At 30.1% G+C, this 22596-nt stretch overlaps 2 protein-coding genes across 4 annotated transcripts in view; both read right to left on the reverse strand.

Moving 5' to 3' along the window:
* Window positions 1–22596, reverse strand: part of LOC149882154 (uncharacterized) — a 145684-nt gene that overhangs the window by 62594 nt on the left and 60494 nt on the right. The gene's annotated exons all lie outside the window — the stretch shown is intronic.
* Window positions 4767–20400, reverse strand: LOC149882158 (uncharacterized). Of its 2 annotated transcripts, none has more exons than XM_090066286.1 (15): window positions 20255–20400; window positions 19750–19789; window positions 19080–19392; window positions 18667–18839; window positions 14183–14375; window positions 13516–13688; window positions 13271–13393; window positions 12999–13127; window positions 12810–12876; window positions 11254–11416; window positions 6315–6543; window positions 6101–6176; window positions 5950–5999; window positions 5554–5790; window positions 4767–4921 (listed from the first exon to the last, which is right to left on the reverse strand). In XM_090066286.1, the coding sequence occupies exons 1-15, from the start codon at window positions 20294–20296 to the stop codon at window positions 4848–4850; spliced, it is 2082 nt and encodes a 693-aa protein (XP_089922412.1). In that variant the 5' UTR covers window positions 20297–20400; the 3' UTR covers window positions 4767–4847. The 2 variants fall into 2 exon arrangements, with proteins under 2 accessions (XP_089922412.1, XP_089922411.1); XM_090066285.1 differs by having other exon boundaries at window positions 14183–14498; window positions 20255–20388.

A 22596-nucleotide genomic window follows, 5' to 3' on the forward strand; every position in this document is an offset into this window, starting at 1 on the left:
AAATGCGGGGCATTTTTCTTCTGAAGAAAATTAATATTCATCAATTATGAGGTGAATACATTCAGAAAGAGTGAAAAGAAAAAACATGTTTTTAATCACCCCAAAAAATTGAAAGTAAGTTTATATAAAACATATTGAATAAAAACGGAAAAAAATAAAATAAATTATGCAATTTCTAAAAAAGGCAATATAAAAGAGAAACCATAAAACTCAAACACTTTTGTTTGAAATTTAAAAGATTATTGATGAGTAAAAAATGGCAGTGGCAGATAACTCAACTTAGCCAACTAAAAAATATTTTGGCTAGAAGGCATTGTTTAGAAACTAAATGATTTATAAAGATATTTCCATTTATTTCTTTTCTCGGCTTTGATTTGTTTGAACCAAATCAATTTGATTTGTTGATACCAAATCAATGCCAGAACTATCTACTTTTGATTTTCTAGCATTGATGCTAAAAAAAAAAAAAAAAAAAAAGAAAACCCCAATCCCTTTTCCCCTTAATTACGCCAACTTTTAAAAAATAGAATATAGTGGGTGGGCCAAAACCTCCCAACTAAGTTGGAAAACTTTTTGTCTGGTGGACAATTAAAGTTGAATAGCATTGTTTTAAATAAACACAATCTCTTTTCTGTTGATTACTTCAGGCCACTTCTAGTAGAGTGCTCGTTTTAAACCATTTAGTTTTAAAAAGGATTTTTCTGAAGTAGTGGTCTGATTTTAAAGTTAAAGTTTATAATAAAGAAATCCCTTTCAATCCATCGCAGTGCATCGCATAACCTACTTTAAATGTAATCTGACTTGTGCAATTAAGGGGCATCTTTATTCTTATACCGTGATTATTTTTACTCTCACATTTACTACCATTATAAAACGAATTCCAACGTTTTACCATCTGAAACCAACATAGTTTTTTTTATTCAATCATACGACCCCTATACATCGGCTTTGCTAACCATTCTTAGTTAATCAATATCCTTGACTTTGTTGGTGGGTTGACCCTAAAAATTTCTGCAATACCACTATAGTGGTATTGTCATAACCATTATATTGGTTATAACCATTTTAGTAATCAGTTCAGCTAGCGCCAAAATTTTGCTATCATCTATTATCTTGACTCTAAATAATAATGGGCAGATTATATGGTTACCAAACCCGTATAAGGTGATGAGCTACTCTAACACAAGTGTTTATTCCAGAAACCTGCCAATGATACGTTGATAAAAAACTCTCAGCTTAAATTCTCTCACTAGTATGTGATATATATTAAATCAGCTAAATAAGTATGTCGACGAATCATCTATTAACATAAAAAAGTATTCTGGGAACTTGACAAAATTCCTAAATAAATATCACCAAAGAAGAAACTCGAATTCCTTTTACTAAAAACTCGCATTATCCAAAAGATATATAAACATTTCAAAAAGTTTTGCATTCCAAAACTCAATGTTGGCACTCGGCCTTAAAGTTTTATTGGCACTCACCAATCTTGACACTCGCCCTTAAAAATTTAGCGTTGAAAAATTACAATAACTGTAATATTGTATTTAAAAAAAAAAAAAAAAAAAAAAGTAGCAAAATATGCAACAAAAAAATTTTGAGTTTTTAAAACTGATTCCAGATGATTCAAATATAAAAAACGCATTTTTTTTCTTTTATTTTATAGTTCTAACTTTACGTATAATTTAGTTGAATTCAAATTGTTTGAATATTTATTATTTATCTTTATTTATTAACAAGTAACTTGTATTTTAGGGCCTATGAAAAGGTTGGAGTAAGAATGCAGAAGAAGAAGTCAATAAAGTAATTGACTTTCTGAAAGTATTAAAAAGAAATTAACAAAAAATATTAGCTATCATCTCAAAACATGATGAATCCGTAAAATTAGTGAAAGAGCAGTACTCATGTTTATTTCAAACATATGCAAAAGTTATAATTAGTGGGTAGGATAGATTAAACGCATAAAAAGGTCTTGGTAGAAGCTCCAGTTTATAACAGAGAAAAGTTGCATTGTAGATAACATTTATTACTTAACTAAATAGATATTGAAAAGTTTTCTGCCATCTTCCACAATTTTTCCATAAAAAATAGGCTTGGTCAGAAGCACTCACCTCTTCCTGAGTACACTGGTAGATCTAATACAATTAGGGTTTTTTTTTTTTTTTCACTTTTTCCAAGTTGATTTTCGTAATAAAAAAAAACAAGAGAAAAATGGTCTCTTTGAAAAGTTTTCGAATAAAAAATTTCAGAAAAAGATTTTCATATATAAATATTTTTTGATTTATTAAGAAACATTCGCTCTACATGAAGATGTAAATTTTATTATACAAATTTATTTAATTTTTTGATTACAAACATTTAAGGTAAAAAAAGAAATGTTTAATTATACAATCACTGTCTTTTTAAGTTAAACGTGTTGATTAACCATGCAATTAAGTTTATACAATTTACGAAACTGGGAAGTCAGATAGTAAATAAAATTTAAAGTAACTTACTGATTGCATCTCTTTTTAACTCGTGTTGAAATTCTATAAAGTAATGGGAAAAAAAAAAAAAAAAAAAGTAATTCAAAATGCCTTTTCCTTTATAAGATAGTTCATAAAAAATAAAAACAAAAAGTTTTTCTACCCGCTTTTATTCTAAGTATATTACTTCCTTCCATTAAAGTTCTAGCGAGCAAAATTTTATTGACTAAGAATTATCATTTTTTTTGTGAGTCATTCTTTACGAAAGTCGCGGTGCGCGCTGAAGCTCCATCTTCTTGAAAGATGTATTCGCCACGTCCATAAAATTTTGCAGCTAATTACAAAATGCAATCTTTCAAGGTCGAAATGTAAGTGAGTTGATTAACTCGACCTGTGTAAACTTTGCATTGACCAGTTCCTTTAAGAGATAAACAAACCCAGTTTCCTACGGATCCTCCGCCGCATTGTAGCCATATTACTACAAATCTAGGGTTGTATTTTTCTAACCTAAATCTCCTAAAGAACACTCTCCGTTTCCTGTTAAAAAAGACCTCAAAATTAGACTCGTCACTAAAAATGACTCTAGCCCAATCTTCAACTGACTAAGATAAGTGCTCCTTGCACCATTTTCTTTTGATAAATTGATCTTTAACGGTTAACAGCTACATAAGTTCCAATTTTAAACTTGAGCAATGTATTCTGATTTTTTCTGCTTATCTTAACTTTTAAACATGTTTTTTTAAATTCATGAGCTAGAGTTCTACAACTTAACGAAGGATCTTGTCTAACCATTCTATAGAAAAAGTGTTCTCAAAATGTGAACTTTTTAGGCCTACCAGACCATAATTTTTAATTGTATTCCTTAAATTTAATCCTCAAATTTTTTCTTTTTCTCGTTTACTCTTAGTGCCTTCTTTGCTCAAACCAATAATTTGCCAGATGGCTTCACTGACGCTAAGTCTTCCCATTTTACCACAATATTGAGAAATAAGCTCAATATTTGACTAATGTTATTATCATGTGATTTTTTAAGGCATTTTCAAGAATTTATATAGAGTTAATAAGCAATACAGGTATAAAGATTATTAAAAAAAGACTCGCCAAATTTACTTTGAAAAAACTCTGTCAAAAATAAATTCAAATATACATGCGCTTAAAGTTTTTGTCACTTAATATGATGTTGTTTTTTATATTAAACTCAACATATTTTCTTGTTCCGGTTATCCCTCTTTTATAATTATTTTTAAAAACTATTACTTATCATGATTCGAATACACTTCAAATGAAAGCGTTGTAAAGTCTTTTATAAAATATTTTTAGCGACTATCTTTACCGAGTGTTAAAAATCAACGAGCGCGCTTAAACTTTCCTCCACTATTGCGTAGGAAACCGTAGCTACATGGAGTGTTGTCGTAAAATGGTTGCCGTCAACCGAAAAGTTTTTTTCAAAGACACCAGAATGCTAGATTAAGAAATTCTGCACTTGGCGAAAGAAACATACACCTTTAAACAATAACAATGAGACCAACCACGTTCGGCAACGTTTCAAAGTATGCCAAACTCTACTACATAGCCTAATGCCCAATTCATGAGGATCAGTTCAAACAAAAGCATACTTTAATGTTGTCAAACTTCCTTAAATAAATCAAACTTCTTTAAATGTTTCAGAGCAGTCTAAGATGAGCTTTTTCAAAACAGTATTTGTGGTAAAAGTATTGAAAAGCGAAACAGAATTAGACAGTAGGCCCTTGTCTAGACATATGAAAACTGTCAATAAACAGTGCTAAGTTAGCTGGTTTTATTGTATTCCAGGCTTTTTGAAATACTGAGATTAAGTAGTTTTTAACCGAACTTCCCTACTTAAAGCAAGCTGGTAAGGAGAAGTTGGAGTTGGAGGTTACCTCACTGGATGTTTGAATAAAAATAACACATGAGATATAAGTAAAGTTAAGAAACTGTTTTTGTAACATAGATAAACTGCTGCTTTTGGATTCATAATACTACAGGTTAGCATTTTATCCACCTAATACGAGAAGATCTTACCGTTTAACACATAATCCATTGAATTCTCAATTGAAATCCTTTACATGAAGCAAAGTTAATTTTTTTGGAAATGAACAAATGTTTATCGATTGGTTTCATACAATTGATGCTATAAATTTTCTTTGGATATAAGTTAACAGATTGTTTAACCTGAGTGCAATCCAATTTAGGAATCTGTTAATATTTATGTTAAAAAGAAACTTTTATTTCTTATTATTAAAATATTTTCGAAACTACCTGAAATGAAAAAAAAGGAGGTCATTTAAAAAACATTTATTTGAAAAATTAGATTTCTTATATCAAAAATGAAAATATGTTGTTACTGTTATTGATAACAAATTAAATAGGCCACAAGACTCTTGGCAGCAACTTGTCGCTCAACGGATCTTTGAAGAACAATCCTTTAAAGTTCCCTAAGATAAAAAGAAGCATAAATAATATGTTTTATGAGTTAATAAGCTGAATCAATCACTGATAAATTGATCAATCTCTGAATTCACTTCGCAAACCGTTGAGACTAGCAGTTACAATTTCATTTTAATGTATGAGTAAATTTTAAGAACTTATGATGGCAAAAAGATCTTTTTACAATTTTGAAAAAAATTATTTCGATGTTTTTTAACTTTCAAAATAAAAAAGTAAAGAAACTGTTAATAAACCAAAATTTTATTTCGTCAATTGTGCGTTTCCAAATAAACATCCCTTGCTCTCCTAGTAACACAACTAAAATCTCAAAGAATACTTATGGATTATCTATATTAAGTAGAGTACTTGTCAGTGCTATCTTCTTGCTTTTAGAACGATGGAATGTAGATTTTCTTAAATATGGTATTTTTTTTAGTCAAAAAAACTTCGAGGCTGAAAAAGTGTTCAATAACGCTTAAAAGTGCTCAAGAACTGTATACAAATCTTAATGATGTTCTATAAGACTCGTATAGAATTCCAAAACTATACAGAGATTATATAAGATTTTTATAAACATTTTATGCATTCAGCCATATATTTTAATTGAGCATGGTTAAATTAAATAAATTTCCAACCATACCTATCCATTTGTGTGATCCAAGATTAAAGATCTGTTCATCATCATCTTCTAAACTCCTCAAAAACGAAAAATCAATACTCATAGCAGCTTTTTGAACAAATACGTCGTTAGTTAACATAAACCATTTTTTATAATCTTTACAGAACATCAGGTAAGTCTTGTGATTACGATGTATAGCATATAGCTGTTTAGTAAAGCGATGATGTCCAATAATGGAACCCACTATCAAGTCCATTTCTTAAGTTTGAAAGAATGTCATCATAAAAGTTCGAAATAAAATTTTTAACACTAAAAAAAAAAAAAACAAAAAAAAAAAAACGCTATGGGTTCAAATAAAAACAATCTTTCATGTATAGAAAGTTCTTTCTACGATAAAAGAAACGTAAACTTACTCACCTGCCCATTTCTCGCCTTGATTATTCGAATAATAACAAGCTGCGTTAGTGCTAAAAAAGATTCAAAGTTTATTCAAGCATTGTGTATTTCATTCATTTTGTTTCAAAACAGATTTTAAAGCGACAAAGCAAACTAAAGGAATTGAAAAAACCTAGCGACATGTTGATTCATGCAAACATAAATATGAGAATTTGTTGAGTCCCAGTAAATACCTCGACCATAACTTTCTAAATTAAGAAAATAAAGAGAAATAATGAGGAGAACTTTTTTTTTTTTTAAATCTTGAATGCAGAACTGTTGTAATTATTCATAACATTACAAAGTGAGAGATTTAAGCTAAAAAAATTTTTATTAACAATTATTACCTGGAAGAGCAAACAAAACTTTAGGTGTTTTTGGTGCCTTTGTAGCGTTTATATCAGGCTTTATTCTGTAAACTTTAAACATGCTCCGTTCTTTTCCTGCTGCATTTTGAAACCAAAGCTTTACTGGGACATCCAAGTTAAACATTTCTGATTTTACAAACTGGGATATAATTACATTCAAGCTGATATTATGATTAATAGTTTCGTTTAAAGCAAACGCTCCATTATACTACAACAAAAATAAGAAAGAAAAGAAAATTTGCTATAAGTTTATAAATGCAGTTTACAATTGTAAGGAAGTCCAAAAAGAGCAAGCAAGACCACAAAGTTCTTTATAATTCAATTTACCATTTATAAGTTTTGTGCATATTTCAGAGTTTCGAATCAGCAAGCTTCTTGTTTGAAAGTTTAGGCTTTATGTCAAAGATGAGGGTTAGGCTTTATGTCAAAGATGAAGGTTAGGCTTTAGCAAAAATTAGATTATGGCAAGGTATCAGGATAACATAAGGGTTATAGAACATTTTATTTATAATGACTAAAATATGCGTACAATTTCTATATGAATCTTCAAGTAGTGCTAAATATCTGCTAAAGTATTCTAAAACTCCACAATAACTCTTTGGTGTTTCTAATGAACTTTTTGTCCTGAGCTCAAACAAGTTTTCTATTTACAGATGTACCACGCTATCAGAGATATTTTATATTAGAGATACTTTATGAATTATATGTATGTATGTATGTATGTATGTATGTATGTATGTATGTATGTATGTATGTATGTATGTATGTATGTATGTATGTATGTATGTATGTATGTATGTATGTATGTATGTATGTATGTATGTATGTATGTATGTATGTATGTATGTATGTATGTATGTATGTATGTATGTATGTATGTATGTATGTATGTATGTATGTATGTATGTATGTATGTATGTATGTATGTATGTATGTATGTATGTATGTATGTATGTATGTATGTATGTATGTATGTATGTATGTATGTATGTATGTATGTATGTATGTATGTATGTATGTATGTATGTATGTATGTATGTATGTATGTATGTATGTATGTATGTATGTATGTATGTATGTATGTATGTATGGATGTATGTATGTATGTATGTATGTATGTATGTATGTATGTATGTATGTATGTATGTATGTATGTATGTATGTATGTATGTATGTATGTATGTATGTATGTATGTATGTATGTATGTATGTATGTATGTATGTATGTATGTATGTATGTATGTATGTATGTATGTATGTATGTATGTATGTATGTATGTATGTATGTATGTATGTATGTATGTATGTATGTATGTATGTATGTATGTATGTATGTATGTATGTATGTATGTATGTATGTATGTATGTATGTATGTATGTATATACAACTTATTTAAAAAAATATTTATATGTGTTTTAAATAAGTAACATATATTAAAGCATCATTTTGTTGCTCATTTTATTTATATATTTTCCCTCATCAAACAGATTTTTTTAACACACCCATAGATGGAATGATGTTCTTTTGCAGCAATAATGACCAATCATATTAATTATAAATCTCGCAGAGCAAAAAGAGATTTTTTGTATGAACTTTCCAAAAAGTTTGGTAGCGAAAAAATTTTCGCTTTAATTTTAATTTTTATTTGTAAAAAAACTATGTATGTATTTCGTAATTTGCCTTACTTAATGAAATAACTCAACAAAACGTTAAATTTTCAAAAAGCGTTTAAATGCTTCTTGCTCTCTCTAAAAATAAATCAAAGGTTTATGTTATATACATAAAGCCATTTACTTTATAAAAATTCATGGAAGCATGCCGACAAAAGGAGATTTATTGGCTCTTAACAAAAGAAATTCTTATTGTAATTCTTTGCTGATAAAGTGTTACTTTGTGTGCTTTAGTAAAATTCCAGTTCTCGAAAAAAACTCATAAAGTAGCAATGATTATTTAAACCTTGAGTGGGGAGAAAACTAGTAGAATCTTGCTTGCCATATAAATTGAGTTGTGACAAAAACTCTTTTATTCATTATATACTAATTGCATTTTACGGCCTAAACTCGTATTTTGACCTGTTAGGTTAATAATGTTGATCAGTGTCGTTATTTCGCAGCAAACAACTCAGTAAATAACAATAATCTTCTCTCATAACAAAAACCCATATTTACAATATTTCTCATTCCTTTATATATTTCCAAAAATATCCCTCAAGAACCGTCATAAAAAACTGCAAACACATACTTACAATTCTTTGGTTCAACTGGTAGAAATTATTATCTCCGTAACATCATTACACGTTCTAGCACTATCCGTAGCGGAATTACACTCCTCCTTGATCCTTACGGATAATACAAATAGGAATCAAGGTACCTTGAAGGTATGCGCCATTCCCGACCACTCCATCGCAAAGGCAAGTCGACTACTTGGGGTCTATTTTCAGCTTCGATATTTTCCTCTTTTGTTTCTAACACATCTTTAGTTTGCTCTCCATGATTTTCCGCATTCTCTTGACGAGTGTCAGCATTCATTTCTACTTCCACCTCAGGGATAATGCAGGATTAAGTATCATTCTGAGGTCCAATGTGCTTCATATGACTCGGAATGCCGTTCACTTCGACGGTTTTGTTCGACACAATTCGAGATATTGTAGTTGACTGCCACTTGGAATGGCACTTCGCATTTGGTTGTTTCAGCCAGACTTCACCAATTCAAAATCGTACTCATCATTTTGTGCCAGAGAATCTCTTTTCCCAATCCTTTAACACATATTGAATAGCTGTATATTTTTTCCATAGAACTTGCACCATTTAGTTGGCAGAAATATTGTACCAATATACAGCTTCCGGTATTGACATTTTCGATCGTTCAACTATTATTTTAATCGTATGGTGATTTCTTTCCAAAACTTCTTTTCCTTCAAGATAACAAGCGGCTCTAAATATAATTTGCACTCCCCAACTATCAAGGAAACACCTTATCTCTTTAGTTTTAAACGCCGGCTCTTTGTCTGTGAATATCTCAGACGATGTTCCTAGTTCACAATAAATAGCATGAGTATTCGAACCATAGCAGCACTTCCGTGTAAGCTTGATATTCCCTGCTAACACAAAACGTTTAAGAAACGTTCGTAGAACGTTAGAAACGGTCGGGCAGTTCTAAGAACGTTCTAAGAACGTTTCTAACATTCTTCGAACGTACTTGAACGTTTTGTGTTAGCTGGGTTGTCGCCACAATCCCTATTTTTAATGTCCGCAATAAATGAGACCAAGAAACTTTTCAGTATTATAATGCGTAATATCTAAGGCCAATCCCTCCTATTTTTCTTCAACATCCAATATCCCTTTTACCCACCGTATAGGCTTTCTGAGAGACATGGATCTATTGATTGACACGGTTCACATTTTTTGATCACGTTTCGAACATTGCTTTCAGTAGCAGTCGGAATTGCTTTGCGAACAAAGTTTAACGTTTTATTGTCCTTTTCCCAACGGAGAAACGGACAATAAAACGTTAAACTCATTCCGAACATCATATCATCCAAATGGTTGGAAATCCACTAAAATAACATCATCGCGTATTTATTGCTATCAACCTCAATAGCCACGATCGCTGAGCCTTTCCTTTAAACGTTACCACCTTCGGAGAGTTTGAGCATCTACAATGAGTTTTGCTCAGGATTTTTTTATTCAAAATTGTTTTCAAACATCACGTGTCTAACATGGAATTTCACTCAGTGAAACCTTTTTCCTCATGATTTTTTTATGAAATTTCTCTATTTGTTTTAATAGCTTTAATAAAGATTTTCTGTTTCTTTTCTAACAAATCTGTTAACAGTTTTATTTCTAGTAATAATTGCTGACAAAATTAATAGAGTTGAAATTTCAGATGTTATTTGTTTTTTTAATAACCCAATTCTTTTGTATACAATTCAGTGTGAAAGTTAGATTGCTTTGAGTTTTTTTGTTGCGTCTCTGGCCATCATGAAAAAAGTTAACTACATCATGAAAATAGTTAATTATTTTAAGTGAAAGTAACTTAATTAAAATATGTAAACACCGAGGGAGATTACCGTTAAACTGCCTAATAAATTTGGTTAAAAAGTTTTTAAAAGCTCCATTTTTAAACAAGATTGGTATTCATTAGATACTTTGTATTGGAATCTATGAATATGCACTGGTTGTTTATGGTCTTAATGTTATATCTAAAATCCAACTCAGTCGGATGAAAAAGTTACAAATTTTATAAAAAGTTGAGTTAGCTGGCCGCCAAGAATAAAAAAATGGTTAGAAATAGCTGCTGAACTTCTAGCTTTTCAGATCTCTTGCAAGTCTAAAAGAGCAAATCAGATCAGTTTAAAGTTACAAATAATCAATTGTAGGAAAGAAAAGGTAAGGTTTAAATAAACTTTATTTAAAACATTTTTTATTCAAAGGCTGTAACTTGATAATCCATTTGGGTCTTCTCTTATGAGGTAGCTCCGCTGAAGTAGAGTGTATTATCTTGTCAGGAATTCCCTGTTATATCACTTTTCAAAAATTTACATAAAGAAAAAACAGGCTATTTAAACTTTCGCTGTTTATAAACTTTACTGAATAAAGAAACTTTCAAGATTAAAAAACCACTCATGGCAAATACCCAGCTACAGTTTTAACATATGGGTTATTGTGATGATTGTTACCCAGTTGCACCTAATAATTTTATAAATACGCAGTTACACCTCATAGTTTAAGGCTTTACAAAAAATGAAAAACTTTTTAGCAATAGTTAAAATTGATGAACATTTTAAAATTTGTTTTTTTTTATCCAAGTACTTATTAAATGATGGTTATTGAGTAAATATTTATAAAGATTTCATTAATATAGATTAGTAAGTGATACTAAAAAAAGGAGAGAAAAAAATCAAGCCGAAAGACTTACAAAATACTTTAGTATGTTTTTTCCATTCTTCACTAAACCCAGAGCAGCAATATCAGCTGATAAGATTGTAAATGGCGGAAGATAGTATTCAATCGTTACATTATAAGCATATTGGCTAGATGGATTTGTATGAAATGCTTGTAAACTTAAGGTCAATGAAGTTCTATAAAATATTAAAAGAAACGGAATACTATACTACAGGGTTTTTTAATGTTAAATCTAAAAAGTTACTTAAAGTACATAAACAAAACAATCAAGGTCATCTTTTAAGGTAATGTTTAATAAACAGTAGTATAATACTTAGTTTAAATTTGTTTGGTATTGCTTTATATTACTCATAGTTTTTATACATATTTTATCTTTTACTAATTATATTTAAGTCATGATCTAACAAGCGACATTAAAGTTTTGTGCCTAAATAAAGTCAACATTTACTAGACTCATAAATGTTTCGTGAATGTTATTGTTTTCATCCAGCTGCTATTGTAACCTTTTCTTTATCTTTTCTTATGCTGCGCTGGTTATAGAAAGTTTTAATGTCGAAGAACAATTTATTATTTTGCTAAAAAATGTTTGAAATACTTGCAGTAATAAACATTTGGATAGAATTATATATCCTGACTATTAACTCTAAAGATTAAATCATGCCATTGATACTTGTTAATTTGAAAAAGCAATAACTGTTTCTGCATCAATAATAAAACCATCAATAAAGAAATTGAAGATTCAACCAGGCATGAGCTCTATTAAAACTAACCCCAATATACACTTAATATACTTCTTTACATTCTATTAGCTTACATATTTAAGTATTTAGAGTTTACCGGATAAAAAGTTTTTCTTAAATCTTCTCTTGTATAACAGCTGCCAACTTTTCACTTTTTGGTCAAATAACATTCACACAAATACGAAAATTTCAGGTAAAACTAGGCGGCCAAGTTTCTATATTGATTTCTCTTTTTTTTTTAAGGAGAAAAAAGTTTTATACCTCGTTGTTCATTTTCTTAATAAAAGAAAATTTTCAGTTGATGATAAATAATCTTCAAAATGAACCCAATACGGAAACTTTTTTGATAAATATTAAAAAGTTTGTTGAAAAATAATTTCAGGGAACGATGTAAGAAAAAGGAAGGAAAACTGGAATAATGAGCTAGAAAATCCGGACTTAATCTTGAGCATTGGTAGAAGGATAATTGGATGTTGGATAAAGCAGTTAACTATAATTGGACTTAGCCATGTATTACCAGAATAGGCTGTTTATCATTGACCTTGGCTTGTTTTATTAGCATTAAATTAGTTTATACACATAGTTTAAAATGTTATTTTACTTTTTAGTTTGATTAAAATCGTTTTTTGGAAATATTGCATCTGAAGAAATATATTTTAATGAATATTACAAAAACTTTTTTTTTTTTTTTTGAAGAAACAAGACTAATTTTCTTTCACCTCTTGCTTTTCTCCTAAGCTACAAGATCTGCATAAGATTTTATTTATTAAAATTTTAATGCATCAATAAAAAATAGAATTTATTATGTCCATCAAAACAAAATACATACCCTTTAAGTACTCCTCTATAATTTAAACCTAAACGCGTTTTGCAATATGGCAAACTTTCATCGACATCTAATAAACAGAAATCAATACAGCTCAGCACATCTAATGGTATGCAAGTTTTAAATCTTACACAAGGAAGTATAATCTGCTCAATATACAAGCTTTCTAGAAAAACAGAAATTTATACGTACCATTACAGATTTGACCATCGGCGCCTAAAGTCCAGCATTCATTACAGCATTTATAACTACCTTCTGTATTGAAACATCTGCTTTTGTTCGATGAACACGCATTAGATCCATCAGCACACTCATTAATATCTGATTAAAATTATATAAAAGTAGACCTAAAATCTAAAGCTTACATACTAAAAACTGTTTTTTCCTTCATGTCATGTTGATAAACAGTTCTTTAAAAGTATCTTAAGAAAGATAAAATTTATGACTAGAAATAGGCTTTTTACCTTGACATGAGTTATTTATTAAACTGTAACCATTTTTGCAGGTACAAATGGCGTAGCTGCCATTTTCAAAAACACATTTTTCACTTTTGGTAATTGTACAATTTTGTGTAGAGCATGTATAGTCTAAATAAAATAGCTTTTGAAGGATTTAAACTATTTCAACTCTGAGAATAAAGATTGTCTTTAATGCAAATAAAAGTTAATTAAATAATAATGATACCTTCAAAATACAAAAATGACCTTACCGATTTTGATTGCACTTAGCAATTTTGAAGACATGGGTCGATCTAGTAAATTGCTTGGTAGGTTTACGCCAATATTGAAATGGTCAGCAGAATAAGTGTCCATCATAAGTCCTTCTATATAGTAACTTTGATTTGCATTTAAAAAAACCATATCAGATGTTTGTGTGGTATATCTAGATAAGATAATAAATAAATGAAACTAGGAAAAACTCCGAGCGGATCTATGCTAATAACGCATAAATGCTTTTGTTGATATTAGAAGAAAAATGTCTGAATTATTTTTTAACCAATAAAAGTTCATAGGAAACAAAATCAGTGATGAAGTAAAAATATCTTTTGAATAAATAAATTTTAATTTCAAAGAAAAAGAATAAAATCTTTGATTAACTGGCAATATCTCGTCATCCACATAGGATTGAAAAATGAGTGAAGTATGCGTAAGCGCATTTGTTCTATCAATCAGATTATAAATAGGATCACAAATATTTTATGCAGCAGGTTATTATGAATAATTAAAAATCAAAAAAGAATAAAAATCTTTAAACATTAATTTATTGAGGTTTGAAATTTTTTTTTGCACTCCAGTAAAAATCTACTAATGTGGGATAAGAGGCATAGCAAGTTCATCATAATTTTTCAGTTAAACAAAAGTTATCTGTTTTTTTACGTATTCCAGGAGCCATATGCAGCAGCTTGACTTTGTCTTATTAGCAGATTGTTGTTGATTGGATCATTGTCTTCACTGAGATATAATTCACAAAAATCATCACAGTTACTGTAGAAAGTATAAAAGCCAGTTAGTGGAGCGTGAAACCACCCACGAATTCGTCGACCGTAATAATCAGCATAGTTTCTTGGTCCTGCAAAAGTTGAAATAATGTCAGTATAAAACGGTTTCTTTGGAAAGTTTTCGTTGTATCTCAAAACCAGCAATGGCATTGAAGTTGAAGTTGTGTAAACTTCTTGTAGCAATCCACTTTTACCTAAGATTTATGCAAAATTTTTGTTTCTCAAAAAAAATTTAAACCTAAACATAAACTAAGCTTTTAAAAGTAATAAAAAGCAAACTGAAATTTGAAAATTAAAATGCCCTTTAGTAAAATGGCATTTGTAGATGATGTATTTATTAAAAGACCTTAAACCTACTTAAATTTTTTTATATTAGATATTGAAAAAAAAACAACAAATTTTTAATGAATTTCGAGAACGAAAAAAAAACATCAACTCTCTTAATTTTTCAAAAATCCAGAAAAAAAGGGGAAAACTCTGAGAGCATGCAATGACCTATCTTATCAAAAATTACACTATCAAACTATAATGACTGGAAAAAAAAAAAAAAAAATGTAGTATTAAATATCTCGTGAATAAATAACGTGATAATATTTCCAAAACCGGACTTTTATTTTGTATCATGATTGGTTAATATATTCTTCACCGTAAAAGTTCTGCTGAATTCAAAAATTCGAACTTGGTGTATATTTTTGTTTAATAAAGTAAAAGTAAGTAAATGATAAGTTGTAAGATCTCATATATAAAAGGAACGTTATATTTTAAAGATAAAGTAATTAAAATTGAAACCAAGTTAAACGTGCTATTTTTTATAAATCACAGGGTGAAATTGAAGTATGTCTCTCGCTGTTGACTGGGAAAGTCATCATTAATACTATCTGCACTACCTTAACTGCTGTGTACACAGCTTACGGCAAGTTAATGCAACTTTTAAGTTAAATACCTAATCATACGCACCATCAGGAAAAGATTTAGTCGAAAAATCGACCTCAAGGACCAAGAGGTTCAGTACCCGTTATGGCAAAGCCCTAATGAGTTAGCTCACAAGATTCAAGTCTCGGATAGTTTTTGTATATAAAAGGATATGTTGAACAACTATTATTATTTTAGAAAAAATCTAGTTCAACATTATAATATATAATACTTATTAATGATTAAACTTATTTAAGTTTCACTAGATTTTAAAATTATTATTAAAGAGTTTAGCTTTAACTGAAATTACACTGTTATCATGAAATTCGATACTGCCAACCTAGCTCACCCGAGAATGCCACTTATATTGGGTGATAGTGTACTTATCCCAGGGTAACCTGGTGCAAATTTTGAAATATTTTAGGTACGAGTGCGGGAAAAAAGGGACTTTGATGTTCTTAGGCGCCGAGTTCACGGGGGCAACAGGGGCAGTGCCCCCCCCCCCCTCTCCAAGAAATTTATACTAATAATATATTATCACGGATTATCATGAGGGCGAGAGTATCTATTCGCCCCCGTGATAATCCGTGATAAAATGCTATAGGATCAAGCGCAGCAAGATCACTTTCTGCCACATCAACATTGACAACCCAAGACCTCTTCAATGTACAAATTAACACTGACCACTCCAACGATGAGATCAAAAAATTAGTAAAAGTTGTTCATCAGTCATCAGACAAGGAAATGATTGATTTTTATCCCAATTTTCGAATGGCTGGTCAACAACTGAAGGAGCTTTTTACTTGAACAGACTTAAAAACCACAGATTCCAAAGGTTGTAACACAAGCCATGTTGTTGTTTATTTCAAAGATTTGTCTGTTCTGGTTAGTCAAGTCATTCAATCTAAAGAAACTTCAGGTGGCTACTGAGTCAATTTAGGTATTGATGGAAGCAAAGTTATCCTCAAGTTTTGTGTTACTGTTATTGAGAGTTCCACAGAGCAAGATAGATCGAACTCACCACCTCAAAAGCGACTTTTGAGTTCCAGAGCAGCAAAAGGAACAAGTGTGAAAAGACAAATTCTTGTTGCAGTCTCTGAAGGTTTGCCAGAAAGTCATTCTAATATTCAAAAGGTCTTGTCACTCATCAATGCGTATACTCTATAGTTGCCAATATTATTTGTGGATTTCAAACACACCCAAGCATGCACCCTTGTTTTTGGTGTGGTATTATCTCAAAGAACCTTGCTTGCAGAGGAAGTTTAAGAACACTTGGCTTAGTCAAAAGAAATCTCAAGTCTTTTGAACAATCGGCTGAAGTGCTGGCCGAGGCCAGAATAATTGGTATTGTTGTTCACAAGTCAATTATCAATGGACCTAACGATACACTGATTTTTTCACATCATTCCACAAATGGAGTTATACCTTTTTTGGGCACAGTCAATCAACACTTCAAAATTCTCCAAACTGTGTGGCCTGATACTGAAAAGTTGCCAGCCATACTTCACATTCACCAAAGCCCATATTATGGCGGTCACTTAGAAGGCAAGGAATGCAGAAAATTGTTAAAAAATGTTGATGTTTTACAATATCTTGCTGAAAAAACTTCCAACACCCAAGTCCTTGCTGTCATTAAAGCTTTCAAAAAGTTTAATTTGGTTGTGAATTCATGCTTTGGAAATGTACTCGAAATAAATTTTTCTTTCAAATTGATTAAATTAAAGCCACATATTTGGCTATCCAACTTGGGAGTATCACCCACATAATCCACACTGTATTCCACCACATCAAGGACTTTGTAAACATCAAACAATTGCCCTTAGGACAATTCAGTGAACAGGCTGTTGAGACTGCACATCAAGATTTTCACCAGCATTGGTCAAGATACAAAAGAGATAAAACCCACCCTAAATACAATGGCTGTTCAGCTGTCTTGTGGATTTGAATAGCAAACAGCTTAAGAAAATAATCAAAAATTTTCATACATTCAGCTTCATTTTAATGGATTAATATTATTTGCTCGAAGAGAGTTTAAGCTCATAAGTAACCCATTATAATGAATTATAGTCAACTTCAAAAAAATTTTTTAAAACTTGTGCCAATCTTATGCCAAAGTTTAGTGCAATTTGGGAATAGTAAGCTGACCAGTGCTTTAATTGTCATGTCAATTAAATAAAAGAGTGTCAAGATATCACAAAAAAAGAAAAGAATTGAATAAATTTTAGAAATTAATTCACTTTTAGTGTAAATTTATTGAACTTTACAATTTGTAGATTTGATAATGGTTTTGAAAACAAAGCACTTAGGAAATTCTAGGCATTAGCTGATTTTATGTATGAAATGGGTTTTTTAACACGCTATATATGTTGACCAGCTAAAGATCATATGCAAAAAGTTTTCAATACATTTCTTTGCTTTGCTCACTAATCCTCAGAGCTAAATCTATGTGTAGAATAAGCGCAAATTTAGTAGAGTAAAAAATATCAAGATTTTTTATGATTTTCATCACAAAATCTGTTAAAATGTCTCAACAAACTTCTAAGGAAGTGGTTTAGTTAAAAGAATGCTTAATGGGGCACTAATAGCACTGTCATGTAAAGTTTTATATATAAAAAGGTAGTTCTATTGGTAGCAATATACTACAGTTTTGACCCCCGAAACCAAAATTTTTGGTAAAAAAATGTAAATCTTTATTTTATAAAGTTGTTGGTATATTCAACTGAGCACATGTTACCCACATTATAACCTGGGGGGTTGTAATAGGCTATAATTGGAAAAGTTTTGCACTGAAAGTGAAAAAATTAGCAAAAAATCAACACTAATCCTACCATAACTATTGCTGTGCTACAGGGATTAGGATAAATTTTTACCCAAGCCTTGGTATTGGCATAGGCTGCATTACAACCAAAATTTATTGGTCTATGCCTAATATTATGGACTTTATAGCAGTTTTTCAATTTCAAAAAAGAAGGTAAACTTTATCCATTTTCGCAACATCAAAATCACTTTTTCTCAGTACTCGTACCTAAAAGATTTCAAAATTTGCACCAGGTTACCCTGGGGTGTGTACACTATCACCTCATATAAGTGGCATTCTCGGGTCAGCTAGGTTGACAATATCAAATTTCATGATAACAGTGTTTAGTTTAATGTTCTCATTTGTGCTATGAATGCTCGAAAATTGGATTTTACTGCAACAATCCTTGATTGATATTGAAAAAAATTTGAGACAAAAAAACAAAAAGATCCTTCGTCCAATCAAAATCGGTAAGTTTACTTTTCTACTTAAAATGCAACATTATTATTCAATCAACTTTTATTTGAATTAAACACAAGCATCAGTAAAAACTGAATGTTACAAAAACATACCTCATGTTATGTTTATCCCCCTTCTCCTCTAATATAAATAATCAAAATTTTTGTTCAAAATATTCACTACAACTTACTTACTGAAATTTAGCAGCATTAAATATTTGTTTTCTATTGGTTTTGAATATTGATCATTTGGAAATTTAGCACCAATTGATACAGTATTTGGAGAAGAAGCACTGAATGTCAGCGCTTCCATGTAGTAAGAAGAGTTTGCTATCAGAAAAATTGGATCGGAGCTTTGAGAAGGATATCTAGTTTTTTTAAAAAAGTATTTCTCTATAAATCATCATCATCATCATCATCATCATCATCATCATCATCATCATCATCATCATCATCATCATCATCATCATCATCATCATCATCATCATCATCATCATCATCATCATCATCATCATCATCATCATCATCATCATCATCATCATCATCACTGTCTTCGCCTCCGTCCATTTGGCAAAATGTGCATGTGTAAAAATTAAAAATTCAGTTACATGTTCCATTGATAGTTGCCACTGCTTTTCTGAGTTTGATTAATAATCAATATAGCATTCATAGTACCATTATTTTTGCTTATATATAACTCGCAGAAGTCTTGACAAGAGCTGTAGAATGTATAATTTCCAGTAAGAGGGGTAATAAACCAACCACGGATCCTTTGACCTGAAAAGAAACCACTCTTACTTGCATCAAACGTCTCAATTGTGTCTGAAAAATCCGGTTCTTTTGGAAAATTATGACCATTTTTTAATGTGTTGATGGAAACAATCAAATTCGGATAATATTCGCTAACCAATCCAGATGTGCCTAAAAATAAAACAATATATCTTTGATAATTTAGAAGTAGGACTAGGAGAAGCAGTTGTTGCAATTCTAATTATGTCCGCAATTGCAATATCATATTTTAGTTTATTAAACTGCTTTAGCATTTACAAAAATAAGTTTGCTAACAAATTTTGTTTTCCAAATTAAAAAAAAAAATGTCCTTTTAACCACCATAATAAAATAAATTCTTCTGATTAACACTGAAGAACTCCAAAGTCTGCCGAAGGTCGAGTTAGTTAAGTGAAGTTCAAGTAAGTTACCAAAATACTAAATACAAAAACTGCATTTGTATTTAGCATAATACAACAATTATTGCCATAAATTACTTTTTTTGCTTACTATAAACAGCTCCCATTGTTATTGCAGCTGATGCAAATATCTAAAAAATAGTTCCATACATTAGAAATGTTGATCAAACCAGTATTAGAAAAGAAAATTCGGCCAAAAGCAAAACATATACTCAGACAATATTAAAACAAAATAGATTCTTCTCGATAGTTTCTTATAGGAAATAAAAAAACAACCGCATGGACTGATTTTCATTTTCTCGTATATATTAGCAAAGTTCACTCGTGTTATTTATGGAACAGATAACTCCATGTACCTCCCCTTAAACAGCAAAGCTAAACCTTTTGCTAATTCAGCTATTTTTCTATTTAGGAACTTTTTTTAAAGAGTTGAATTACAGTTACTTTTTGTTTAAGGAGATTATCATAAAATACATTTCCTTCCTCCTTACGCTCTTAATCTAAACTTAGCGAGTAAAGGTTTTCTAGCAAATCTTAGCAAACATAAGTATACAAGAGAGATACTCGAAGATTTTTTTTTAAAAAAGTTAACTTGCCATTAATTCCCACAGAAGTGCTTGCACTTTTCCAACCAACATTTTTTTAAAAATAAATATCCGTACTTTAATGTCACATTTAACAAAAAAAACTTAATACAGTGCTCAAAAGCACCATATTATTTTCATAAAATAATAATAACAACTTAAAAACTTACATTAAACTGGATTTAGTTGATTCGGAGAATTGAAATCTTTATCAATAGCATTAACTATTTATTCTTTTTTTTATCTAACTGGTCAATTGCATGAAGAGATCATATTCTCATTAGAAATTAACAAAAAGAAACTTTTAACTAGCTTATTTTGTTATAAATATATTATTTGGTAGAAATATATCAATATAAGTTCACAAAATAATAAATAAAACAAAGATAAAGGGATTGGAAACATGTAATAACTAAAAAATGCATCAAAAAAGTTAAAAGTTGATGCCCTATTCAACCAGACGAATCTTATAACGCGTCAAATTCGTGTAATTAATGATTGTAAAACTTACTCGATGAAATATCCAGCAAATTATTATAATTTTCAGCGCCGGGAAATATAAATTTAAACTGTTCTTTTTACAAATTGCTTAAGACCTAGCAAGAAAACTCAACAGATGACCTAGCAAGAAAACTCAACAGATGACAAACAACAGTTCTTCTTTTATATTCGGCAGGCATCTTTCCTGTAAATTATTATTTTGAAAGGGTCAAATGATTTTTAGACAACTTTAATAAGAATAGGGTGCATCATAATAAACATGAACTGAAAAACGAAGATTGTCAAAGTTCTTACGTATTAGAACTAATTGTTTTGGGAACGCGGCTTTTTAATTTACTAGAGAACAAGAAGGTTGATGGATATCTCATTTTCAAAAAAAGACAATTATAGGAAAAGTAATTGATTACTTGAAGAATTGATGGCAGAAGTCTGTTGATTGTAAAGATCAATATTTTGAGTTTTTTGTATTCAGAAATGTACTTAATTTATGGGCCAATTTTTCCCAAATTATTTTCGACCTTTCTGATATGGTCATTATAAATTTAAATACTTACATTTGAAAATACAACACGCACATACTCACATAGAAACAAAACTAGCACATGGGTGAAAATGTCCCGGGCCTTTACCCTCAGATAGTGTTTCTAACAAAATATTAATAAGATTGTTCAATAGTGCCAACCTTCAAAAGACATCTGTTAAACCTTCATAATAAATTGATTAGTTTAGAAGTAGAAATGAGTTGATGAACACTTTATTTGCTAATTTGAGAGAAATGGGTTCGAAGGAGTTTTGTTTATTGATTTATCGCCGTTTTTTAATGGGAAAAAATAACGTTCAGGTAGAGCAATTGGTTTAAACATGTTACCTACTCTACCCCTTCAACAATATTCATCAAACGTTTATTTAATGATTTTAACCGATGATCTAGAAAGTTCTGCATTTACAAATGAGGCTGCTAATCCTGTAACCCTGATTCTCGTATTTTGGGATGCACTTGATATAATTTTTATTAATAACCTTGAAGATGAAAAAACGATCAACATAGACTATTTTATTGAGCAATAACAGCCAAAACGAGATGAAATTCAAAGAAACTAGTTAAAAAATGTTTCCAGATGCTAATTTCATAGCAACTAATACATGCAGACGAAAAGAAATGCCATGGCCTACTTTATACATGGCCTAATATGTTGCATAAAAAATCCGAAAATTTGAAGGCCAGTTTTCAGCGTTTTTTTCGCAAGAGAAACGTCGTGTTGATCAAGTTGAAATATTTGTTGTGAAAACTATAGGAAATAAATGCGCAGTAGTTAATCGTCGAACTGGTTATAAATTTAAAAAAAGTGAACCTAGTTATCTTTTTGCAAGAAAGCTGTTTTTAGTTTCCCTAAAAACAGCTTTACTTGCAAGATACTAATTTAGAAGAAAGATGGATTAAATTTGTAAATATAAAAGATTGGAAACTAAACAAACATTCTGTTATATGCATGGATCATTTTGAAGCAAAGTGTTTAAAATATGGAAAACGAGTTACTTTAAAACGTGAGTTAAAACCGTCCATTTATTCTGAAGAAACATGCATTCCATCTTCTGTAATATCTAATGTTTCTAACTTTCGTAAACCACCAACTAAGCGAGATTCTACTATCCCAGTTTAAATTCATTCATTTCAAGAAGTGGATAAAATAAAAAACATTGATATGCATCATGAATCTAACTCTCCAAATGGATTTAGTTTCCAAAGATATGAAAGTTTTGTTTTACATTATTGTTTGTATTTTGTAGACTCCACTCCTTTTATCGAATCAATAAGTGTAGATAACAATTTGAATGTAAAACTAGATCGTAAA

Source organism: Hydra viridissima, unplaced genomic scaffold (genome assembly GCF_058129835.1).
Source record: "Hydra viridissima isolate aposymbiotic clone 2 unplaced genomic scaffold, HvirCarnegie_v1 scaffold_11, whole genome shotgun sequence".
NCBI lineage: Eukaryota > Metazoa > Cnidaria > Hydrozoa > Anthoathecata > Hydridae > Hydra > Hydra viridissima.